The 12022-nt window shown below is 43.6% G+C and overlaps 1 protein-coding gene across 1 annotated transcript in view; it reads left to right on the top strand.

Moving 5' to 3' along the window:
* Nucleotides 1–12022, top strand: part of MUC19 (mucin 19, oligomeric) — a 313802-nt gene that overhangs the window by 41623 nt on the left and 260157 nt on the right. The window contains 2 exon segments of the mRNA XM_087855394.1: nucleotides 6246–6284; nucleotides 7111–7206. Of these exon segments, the coding sequence (XP_087711520.1) occupies nucleotides 6246–6284; nucleotides 7111–7206 (135 nt within the window).

The raw sequence follows: 12022 nt of genomic DNA on the forward strand, positions 1-12022 counted from the left end.
CTTCACCCTCCCCATTTGCCCCTCCCTTGCCTGTGCATGTGTGTGCGTGCTCTCTCTCAAATAAATTTTAAAAATCTTAGTAAAATGTGTATATATATTTAAATCCATGGTATTTTTTTTATTGAGGTATAAGTGACATATAACACTATATTTGTTGCAGGTGCACCTCATAGTGATTTGGTATTTGTATATATTGCAAAATGATTACCACAGTCTAGCTAACATTCTCAAAGTCTCAGACCATGTTTTGCCACCCCTGAAGTCCCAATTGCACCTAGTTTCAAGCATGTAATAGTATTCAGTAAATGTCGAAAAAATGGATGATATTTCTATTTCCCTGTCCCAAATTTATAATTCAGTGGGTTTTTTTTTTTTTTTTTTTTTTTTTGGGCGGGAGGAGAGGGAGGCACAGAATTTCTGGTGAAGCTTAGATTATTATTATTATTATTATTATTATTTTTAGAAGATTTTATTTATTTATTTATTTGACAGAGAGAGAGAGAGACAGCGAGAGAGGGAACACAAGCAGGGGGAGTGGGAGAGGGAGAAGCAGGCTTCCTGCTGAGCAGGGAGCCCGATGCGGGGCTCGATCCCAGGACCCTGGGATCATGACCTGAGCTGAAGGTAGACGCTTAGTGACTGAGCCACCCAAGCACCCCTGAAGCTTAGATTATTAGCTAGATTTATGTATATTGATAAATCATACACTTTATACATTTTATTCACTGAAGTTAATATTCCTTCACTGAAATACAAATATATAGTGCAAAATGGAGACTATTTTTGGATTGTAATTTTATGTCATCATATAGAATTATGACTGTAATTTGGGTACTCTGGTAATTCTTAGCATTGTCTGACTTATTTGGTAATTAATATATCACTTATATTCAAAGGGCAAATATATATCTTAAAAGTTTATCAACCATCGTAGTATGGAATATCAGTAAAAAGGCCCAAACTAACATGTTTAATTCTCACCAAACTTTCCCTTACATTGTATGCCATCAACAACACTAAGCACTACTGGCTTGTTCAGTGTAAACCTTAGAAAGACTGACAGGTTTTAGAAGCATTTCTCCCTGTTCTGCAATTGTAAATTTACTTGCCAGGGCTTGGTAACAATTTCATCCCAATAGTTCTTCTACATTGTTTCTTACACACTGCAGAATTTTCCAGCTGCATATTATTTCAGCCATAAGCAATGGACTGAATTTCTAATTCTCAGCCTGGTTCTGTTTCCAAGAAGGTTAATTTCATTGTTTCATAGCTCTCTTTCAGTTATAATCATTTGTTCAGCTATTAAAACTTTTCAATCTTGTGACCATTTAAAGAAATAAAACTACCCTTGACTATTGATTTGATAAATCATGCAGTTATGCATGAGTCACAAGCAATTTCAACAACTATTCCAAGGTAAAGATGTCATCTGCATCCTCTAGGAAACACTAGGCACTCAGAACTAAGAAAACTGGGATGATTTTTTTCCAGTTAATACGTATATTTCCATTCATTGCTTTTCTTTCCCCAAGAATTCAGTTTTGAACATAATATTTGGCAATTTTATTTTGGCAACACTTTGTAGTATAGCAAACAAACATTTTATATAAAACAGGTCACGAGTAGATTACCTAAGGAGTTTCTGCGAGCAACTGATGACATTTTAGATGTCAAATGTTTAACCTTAAAACACTACAAAAATCTCATCAATTATCTCCACCATACTATTTAAAAAATCCTAAATCTACCGTAGACTAGAATTATAAGAAAGATTGCCCAGGCGGTCCCCCCTCCCCCCGGTCATGAGGTATTATGTATGACATTTTATGCTTAGCCTTACTGAATCCTAGTGTTTTATTTAATTTCACTGAAGCTCCAATAGATATTTCATGTTCTACAAGTATAATACTAATAATTTAGTAAAATGCCATATTGCTGCTGTATTGCAAGATATAGCTAATACCGTTTAAGGAGGGTTTACCTCATTTATACACATTTTGCATTCACTATCGCATTAAATCTCAACAATCCCCTGATTAAGTAATATTATTCTCTGGAACCCCTCTCTCTCTTCATCATTTTACAGGGAAAGAGATGCAAAGAACTTAAATAATTTTTCCAGAGTCACAAAGATCAGAAGAAAAAGGAATTTTCTGGTGTGATGCACAGAGAAATCAGCATTGTTTTTCTTTTCCTTATTATCTACGAAAGCCAGAAATTATTGTCAGAAATGATCATTTCAAAGATGTGAATCATTAAGGCCACCCCAACATTTTCCTCAAATCAGGAGACAAGAATAATTTTTCCATGTCACAAATTGCCCAACTCTGTCACAAATTGTGTATGTTTTAAATAAATTTAGTCAAATCATCCCAGTCCACAGAAAACATCAGTTACCAAGACATCAAATCAATGGTACCTTTCCAGCATTCACTAATAATGTACCTGTAGCTTATCTTGTTGCTGGAATCAATTTGTAAGTGCTTATTTCCCAGATGAATGGAGGCATACAAAATTTTGGTTATTAATTCTCAATTTTAAATGTAAATGATCATGGTAAAACTTGGTTTCATTCTTAGCTCCTCATTCACTATCCCACATCTTCTTTTCTGAGATTATGCCCATCTCATACGTACCAGGAGGGGATTTAGAAGTTATTCTAAGAATCATTGATTTACTTAACCAAGAAATCTGTGACTTGTAGGCTTGGATCATACCACTTGTTCATCTTTGTTGATTCAATTAACTGGTTCTATTAAATTGTCTACTTCAGCTTGTGCTATGAATTCCTGGACTGGGTACAAAATATTCAGAGTGAAATGTGACATTTCTGAACTGGAACAGCCATGAGAGACCACATGCCCATTTACTTCTGACTCAGGAATGATAACAATCTCTGTACAGTGAGAATGGTACTCAGGAGAATCCTAGTACTAGTTGTATGTTTACTGGTTGGTTTACTGTGAAGTTCTAAAAGGGGGGAAAAAGCCAAGTCTGGTGGTGCTCTTTTTCATTTTCCATGTAGGAATAAAGTGTTTCATTTAAGATGCACCAACATATTTTTCCTTTTTAAACTTTTTTTTTTTCTAATATCATCCAACAAGCATCATGGCATAGTAAAAATAAAACCGGTTAAAGTGTTTGGCTTTTGAACACTTTAAAAAGAAATAAAGCCTTTTTGTGAAGCAATTGCCTTACACAAATTGTACACGGGAAAGGCACTTTCCATTTCTTTTTAGTGACATCCATGGTTTCAGAGTTGAGCAGAATTTCACAAATTATGATGAATCCATAGCTACATAATGATTTTTGTTTTTTAGCTTTTTAGGAGTGAACCAGTTGATTCATGATGAGAAAAACAGATGCCAAAACAGGATCATGTAGTCATGATCACTAGCAAAGTCTTGTTACATTCTAAATACAGTAGGCATCAACTAAAATATTTAAATAGATACTTAAAAGCAAAAGCTTAACATTTCCAGATATAATGTAGCTAGGAAGGCACATCATTGTGAGTATATGTTGTCTCTTCATGAACTCTCTGCAATAGGTGTACGATTTCTTTCTTATACAGGGGAACCCATTTCACCCAAAATTTTGGTTTATAGTGTCAGTGCTCTAAAGGTAATTTCATTTGGATAATGTGTTAGTGCTTTTGAATTGACTCAGTGTGATTTGTGGGTTGCTTTAATTTAGTCAAAGCTTTTCTACTTATCTTTTTTGCTTTAAGATATCAGCTTGGTATAAAAATCTATAATTCTTTTTTTTTGTTGTTCCCCAAGATTTATTTTTTAAAAAGAGACTGGGCAGAAGGGCAGCTGTTGGCCATTATGTTGTTCCCTGGGTGAAGTAATTTTGATCAAGTATTGGATCAAATACTTTCTGAATCAAGGACTTCTTACTGACCATTAGTATTTGGTTTCATTTTTTTTTCTTAACCAATAACTTGAAAGAATTATATAAATTATTTTAAATTTTCTTTCCATAAATTTAAGTGATCTTTCTAAGATGGATGGAAGACATTCTTACCAGATAGAAGGAGAAATGGCTAGGTCTTCAGGAGTGAACTGATGATATATTTGACTTTATACTCAAGCCTCTTGGATTATTTGACTTTATACTGAAGCCTCAAGGTTAGGTATGATAATACTGTTGCACATGTCTTTGAGGTAAATAGAACATGAATGAAGTGCACTTTTAATGAATTTGAAAAACATTGCAGATAGTTTTAAAAGCACGAGGCAAGCAATATGCAAAGCTGACTCCATGGATTATGTATGTTTTTTTTTTTCTATACAGTAAATGTTTTCAAAGGGTTAAAGTAACCTGAGAGATGCCTAGCCAATCATTCTAAGAAGTATGTTAGTTTTAGAAGAAAAACTATGCAATTATGTGGTTTTTTCCTGTTTAAATTGACAGAACTTGATAGAGAACTAACATTTACTGAGCAATCTTCTAAGTATTTGACATAAATTATCTCATTTGATAAAGAGAACTCTCTGAAGTAGGTGCTATTATTTCCCTCAGTTACAAGTTAGGAAATGGAAACACAAGGAGGTTAAATTATGTGTCCAAGGTTGTTTGATGAAAAGTAGCAGAGAGAGAATTAAAATTCAGGACATCTTTTTTTTCCCATTCCAGTTCTAATGTCACTGTGTTTTCATTTAAGAAAGACAATAAAGTTGAATTTAATTTAAATTAATGACTAAAGGAGTAGCATATAATGGCAGATTCCAATTGGAATTTGGAGCTGGTCCTAAAATGTATGCTTTGTGTAGTAAGTTGCTATTAATGGCAAAAAGGCTCATTGACCCTACAGGATACGGATTCATATACTTAAAAAGATACTTTAAAAAAGGGCTTCTCTTACATAACAATTTGATATCTTAAAATGCATTTCTTCTTTTCTCAAAAAGGTAAATTCTCAGAATGGTACACCTAGAGGTTCTATAGGAATTCTCTTGGTATAAGGAGCTTATTCTAAGATTGCTTCCATCATACAATGAATTGAGTTACATTGGGCTCGACTGAGAACTAGCTGAGTGAATTGGGATGGAGAGGCCAGAAAATAATAATACACATTGGAACTGTTCTCCTTCCCAGCTGTGTGACCCTAGTTGCAGGCTCCACGCGCTGCGAACATCAGTTTTCTCGTGGGTTGAGTGGGAAGGATATATTTCTCCATTATAGGACTTGAGAAAAGACTTACTGTGACTGTGACAGAGCAGCTTAGTGTAAGACCCAGGAAGTACTCAGTAAAATCCACCCTGTGACCACTAACCGTTTTCGAAAGGAAAACTCATTGTGTAAATGAAGTTAGACTTCCGCCAAGGAGTTTGATAGATTTGATTCTGTTGCATGTGATCATGCTGCTTTTAATGAAATGTTGTGTTCAAATGGATGGAGTGCAAGTGAGAATCACTGAAATTCCCCAAAGGTGAAATCTATCCTGGGAGATGGAATCTATACCCAAATCTTTTGGAGTATCAGGGTCTATCCTACTCAATCACTCTACTCTTGAAAGTCTCTCTGGGACACAGCCAATTACTCTATGTGATCCTTCCATACAGATGAGCAAGACATTTTAATTCCATGTCCAGTGAGTCTTTTCTCGGGGGGAAAAGGGGAGATGTATCTTAGTGTGTTGGTGGAGTGTGCTTCAGCTGACTGGACAGTTCTTGTCCCAAAAGCTTGACACGACTTTTGAGAATTCTCCCACAACTTCTGTCAACTACTTATCATATTTTCATCTCCGTTGAATGAAGCACTCAAGAAAGGACACTTTATTATTTATTTGATATTGGGTTCTATGTTTCTCTAATCCAATGTAGAACATTCCCATCAATATGATGAATGGGTACTAAGAAAACCACAAGAGGCGGTTAGTGATACACAGAGGCAGCATTACATAAAAAACGGTATGAGTTAAACTCTGAGGTATTCAATGAATGGAATTCAGTCCAAGCATTGTCACTGACAAGGAGGTAACTTGCAGCAGATATCACCTAGGTTTCATTGGCCCAAATACTCCACATTTCTTTTTACTTATTTTTTATTAGTAGGGCTTGGGGTGGAGTGGCAGAGGCAGACAGGGAGAGAATCAGAAGCAGACTCCACACACTTTTCAAAGCCAACTCCAGATGAAATCAATAAACCCTGGTTTGATGACCAGAGACTTAATCCAGAGTCACAGCCTGAACCGACTGACTAACCACGTGGCCCCTCATTTCTCTTTTTCTTCTCAGGAACAACTCGAGGACTTCAGTCAGAACCTTCAAAAACAGGTTCGTATACTCCTACCTTGCTTCTGACTTAAAACACTCACACACACACACACGCACACACACACACACAGACACACAAAAAAAACACAACGCCTATCAATGAGTGTTATCTGCAACTTCAGGTTTTGAGGAAGGAAGTGACATGATAGTAGGGCTTTTGAGAAAACATGGGAAACAAAGAATTGACTGACCTTTTCCCACCCGCAGAGGTCAAACTCTATGCCAAAAGACTTGCATTTAACTTGTTTTGGTCCAGGATAGATGGAGTGGCTGTCCTATGGGTTCCGTTTTGCTTTTCTTCCGTATCGTCTAGGATTCGGATAGTATCTAGACAGACCTCAGTCAGATCAAACTCCAGTGTGAAAAAAAGTAGGCCAGGGTAAGAGAAAACGTGCCACTAGGGAATGCTATAGCTGGCTGTCTTGAGTGTTTTAAGTGGAAGGGTGTCATCAGCTACATTATGACATTTCATCAGTGTGACTTGCATCCCTGAGGGACAGTGTGATCAGGGCTGAAGGTGGCGTTTCCTAGAAAGCAACCTCCTGGAGACGAATAGAGGAGGACCTAGTGTGAGCCAATTGGAGATGCAGAACACATGAGCGTTAGGAAGAAAGGAGCGACAACCCCAATCAGGAAATGGGAAGGACGACAACAAAATGTTGGAGGAATGTTAGAGTAGAATCGAACCTTAGGGGACTGTGGACAGAAAGTCGCTGGATTCGGGCTGCATTTTCTCTGACGGGAACTGACCGAATCGTTCAATCCCCCATTGGTGATAAAGTCCGAGGACCGTTGAAATGAGAAGTTCATTTTATGTTTCCCTCAGGTGGTGCTGGACGTCCAGGTTTCACGACCCTCGATGCTGGCAGCGGAGGCAGCACTGGAGTGGGCCCCACCTTGACCGGTCCTGGGCGTGGAGCAGGTAGGTTGAGTTCAGAACAGAGGATCCCTCCCACGCCTAAGCCACTGGTGCCAGGCATCGCGGCTCAGGACGATAGTTTCCAGACTAAAAGACGTCTGACCCGTCGCCTTGAGAGGTGATGGCACCTATCCCGTGTTTCAGCAGGCTTTTGGGTTTCTCGGGGGGGGGGGGGTTCTTGTCCTCGCTGTTGGTCTCTTTTCTTGCTTAACACCAAAGACAATGGCACAAGGGACACCGGCTTCCGAGCGGGCGGGACAAAGAAATGATTCAGAGCCCGTGGCTTCCCTAGCTTCATTGCACCAGTAGACCTCCATGTCATGTCAGGAGCACTTTTACAGTGCTCGCGACGGGGTGTCCAGGGTCAGTGCTGAGTCAGCCAATGGCTTGGGGAATCATTTCCCTCCCATTTCTGTATGTGAAAGTATTCCGTCCTCAATGATATTTCTGTGACACGCTACACCTTGGGGATGATGCTCAAAGGGAAATCCTGGGACTCAGATCACATTGACACCATGGCGCTTGGGTATCTTTATTCCAAGAAGGAAGAAAGTAAGGAGAGGTCTCCAAAGTGGAAGAGGCAGGATTAGGACCCAGACCTCGTAGCCTCCTGTGGAATGGCTCCACGGTGCGGGAATCTGTGCCTAAGAGCACCCATGCCAGAAACCCGAGGGAGAAAACGCTTCTCCGTGGGCATCAGGGACTCCATTGCAAGGAGTGTTGGTTTCCAGGAGAAAAACCTGGGCCGTCCTGCAAGTATAGATGACTGGGAGTCAAAGCAAACAAGCCTGAGTTCACTCGTGCCCCTTAGGCTGTCAGTGTGTCATTTCAAATAGCTGTCGAGGTACCCTCTCCTGGGAGTCCCATTTGCCCGTGCTTTCGCTCCGGTGCTCAACGTCTTCCACCTCACGCGTGCGGTCCTTCGGCTGGGTCGTCTTCCTGTAAGGCGGAGGTGCTCAAAGAGTGTTTCCCAGACCAGCATCCACACGTCCTGGGAACTTTGTAGAAATGGCAGTGTTCAGGCCCACCTGCCGATAATCAGAAGCTTGGGAAGAGGGGCCCCCAGCAAGGTGTCTGGACAAGCGCCCGAAGCCCCGGATGCGTATCCCGGTTGAGAGCATGTCCAGTCACTCGCCACGTCCCTACCGATTGACCCTTGATGCATAGGGGTTGGCAGGGACCTTCCAGAAATTGAGCTTGTCCCCCTGTCAACTGCACTGCTTCGAATCCCTCAGTGGTCTGATCGCTTTCAAGATGAATCAAAAGTCCGTCAGGTGCCATGAGAAATCCTGTCTGTCAGACACAGCCTGGGACTTCTCTTCATGTATTTATTAACGAGTCTGTGGCCCGACTTTCTTTTCCTCCGTTTGTGTTCCCCTGGCCGACTTCCGGATTTACTATTTACCTTGTAGCTACTTGCTGGGCGTCAGTTCCAGAGCCCAGGACAGGAAGATGGTAAAAGATCGAAGGTCTAGCTGCCCACACGAAGACACTGGGGGCTCCCCATCAGAGTAGTGACTTGACTGCAGGGTGAGGGCAACGACCATTCAGTGTCTGCTTCCACAAGTGGATCAGGATGCTTGGGCAAGGACGCCCAGTCTGCAGATCCATCTTGTAGCTGTCAGGCAATGCTAGGTGCAGGGGCTTGGCGTGGCGCTCCTCAAAGATTGGTCCACCAAGGGGTGGCGCCCGGAACGGTTTGATCCCGGGGCGTGCCGTGGTAAGAACTGAGGAGCAGTTTGCCACGGGGATGTTCTGTCCGTTGAGTGAAAGCTTCTGTTTCCCTCGGGTCTGCTGTGTGTGTAGATGTCACGTCTCTGCCTTTGTGGGCCTTTGCCAGAACCACCACATAAGGCCGATTGGAAGTGGTGGAGAATGGCGCCCTTCCCACAGATGCTCCGAGAGGCACCGTTAGAGTCGAAAGTCCAGGGGGAGACTGCCTGGCTTTGGCTCCTGGATCTGCTGCCCACTCCCGGGCTGACCTGGAGCACGACGTCAGTGAGCCCCGTCAGTCCCATGGGAAGAACAATAATACGGCCTGCTGTGTGGGGCTTCTGTCAGAGTAAATGAATTGATTTCTGTCTAGGGTAATGTTTCCTCTGCTGTCTCTTTTCAGGAGGAACCGGCGGCCCGACCGCAGCAACCGGAGGAGGTAAGCAAGACAGCACTTGCCCAAGAAACCTAGCACAGGATCGCCAAGCGCACGGAAATCAGACAAGTCAGGAGAGACCCCTTAGCACCTCTTCAGTGGCACTGAGCACGACCCATGTCGCTCTGAAGACGGAGCTGTATGTGATATTAGACTGGTATGAGATAGCTAGCGGCAGACATCCTAGGCGTCCTTTCAAGACGCTTTTGTATTAGAAAATTCCATTGTGCCCTCCCAGGGAAGAGTGCTATGCAGAATCCTGCCAGCCTCGAAGTAAAACCCTTTCTCCGCTGTTGTGTCAGGTTCCGCAGAAATTTCAGAGGGCTTCAGCACAGTCCATGGGGGTGAGAAGACAAGTGGAGAGTCAAGTGCCCCAGGCGCAACCTCGGGAGGCAGACCAGGTATGGCAATGCAAGGTCGAAAGCATCTTCTTCCTGACCTGAGGGCAGGTGCCCTTGGCTTCGGAGGGATTCGTCACTCTTTCGTGGGTAGTGCCCGTCTTCCTGGCCCCACCATCACCCCCCCGCCCGGTTTGTGTGCGCTTCCTGGCAGTGTTTGTCTGACATCAGCTCAGAGGGCATGTAGAGCAGAGCGGGGTCTCTGTGGAATTGCCAGATTCCCGCCTTTGGACTTCTGAGACTGGGTCTGGCCTGGGATAGGGTCACGGTTTGCCATCTTGGCTACGCCTTCGACCTGAGGCGGGACGTGAAGAAATCCGTGAACCAATTGCCCGAACCAGTGTATGGAAAGGACTTTGAACGCCGAGTGCAGCACCATCCGTGCTGCTTCAGCAGAGCTCCCGAGACAGAGTTAGTGTTGCTTTTGGAGGGTCCGACTGGATCGCCAGCCGGTGAGACCACTACAGCCCCAAGCAGAGAAAGGCACGTTGGAGCGAGTTGAGAATGTCATTCAGAGGCCGTGGCCTTTGTCAAGAGAAAGTGGGTTTCTGTCACATAACAGTTTGATAGCTTCAAGTGCATTGCTTCTTCTCTCTAAAAGGTAAATTCTCAGAATGGTACACCTAGCCGTGCTGTAGGCAGAGGGAGAGGGGAGAGAGAATCGGAAGCAGGCTCCACACCCTGCCCGGAGCCCAACTCCGGACTTCATTACACCACCCTGACATCATGACTGGAGCCTTAATCCACAGTCAGAGGCTGAACGGCCTGAGTCACCACGTGGCCCCTCATTTCTCTTTTTCTTCTCAGGAACAACTCAAGGACTTCAGTCAGAACCTTCAAGACCAGGTTCGTATACTCCTACCTTGCTTCTGACTTAAAACACTCACACACACACACACACACACACCTACACACACACACAAAGAAAAACACAACGCCTGTCACTGAGAACTATCTGCAACTTCGGGTTTTGAGGAAGGAAGTGACATGAGAGTAGGGCTTTTGAGAAAACATGGCAAACAAGGAATTGACTGGCCTTTTCCCACCCGTGGAGGTCAAAATCTATCTCAAAAGACTTGCATTTAACTTGTTTTGGTCCCGGATAGATGGAGTGGCTGTCCTATGGGTTCCGTTTTGCTTTTCTTCCGTATCGTCTAGGGTTAGGCTAGTATCTAGAACAGACCTCAGTCAGATCAAACTCCAGTGTGAAAAAAAGTAGGCCAGGGTAAGAGAAAACGTGCCACTAGGGAATGCTATAGACGGCTGTTTTGAGTGTTTTAAGTGGAAGGGTGTCATCAGCTACGTCACGACATTTCATCAGTGTGACTTGCATCCCTGAGGGACAGTGTGATCGGGGCGGAAGGTGGCGTTTCTTTGAAAGCAACCTCCTGGAGACGAATAGAGGAGGACCTAGTGTGAGCCAATTGGAGATGCAGAACACATGAGCGTTAGGAAGAAAGGAGCGACAACCCCAATCAGGAAATGGGAAGGACGACAACAAAATGTTGGAGAAATGGTAGAGTAGAATCCAACCTTAGGGGACTGTGGACAGAAAGTCGCTGGATTCGGGCTGCATTTTCTCTGGCGGGAACTGACCGAATCGTTCAATCCCCCATTGGTGATAAAGTCCAAGGACCGTTGAAATGAGAAGTTCATTTTATGTTTCCCTCAGGTGGTGCTGGACATCCAGGTTTCACGACTCTCGACGCTGGCAGCGGAGGCAGTACTGGAGTGGGCCCCACCTTGACCGGTCCTGGGCGTGGAGCAGGTAGGTTGAGTTCAGAACAGAGGATCCCTCCCACGCCTAAGCCACTGGTGCCAGGCATCGCGGCTCAGGACGATAGTTTCCAGACTAAAAGACGTCTGACCCGTCGCCTTGAGAGGTGATGGCACCTATCCCGTGTTTCAGCAGGCTTTTGGGTTTCTCGGGGATAGGTGGGGGGGGGCTTGTCCTCGCTGTTGGTCTGGTTTCTTGCTTAACACCGAAGACAATGGCACAAGGGACACCGGCTTCCGAGCGGGCGGGACAAAGAAATGATTCAGAGCCCGTGGCTTCCCTAGCTTCATTGCACCAGTCGTCCTCCATGTCATGTCAGGAGCACTTTTACAGAGCTCGCGACGGGGTGTCCAGGGTCAGTGCTGAGTCAGCCGATGGCTTGGGGAATCATTTCCCTCCCATTTCTGTATGTGAAAGTATTCCGTCCTCAATGATATTTCTGTGGCACGCTACACCTTGGGGATGATGCTCAAAGGGAAATCCTGGGACTTAGAT

The sequence above is a fragment of the Ursus americanus genome, chromosome 25 (genome assembly GCF_024610735.1).
Source record: "Ursus americanus isolate L20-20 chromosome 25, mUrsAme1.1.p, whole genome shotgun sequence".
Lineage (NCBI taxonomy): Eukaryota > Metazoa > Chordata > Mammalia > Carnivora > Ursidae > Ursus > Ursus americanus.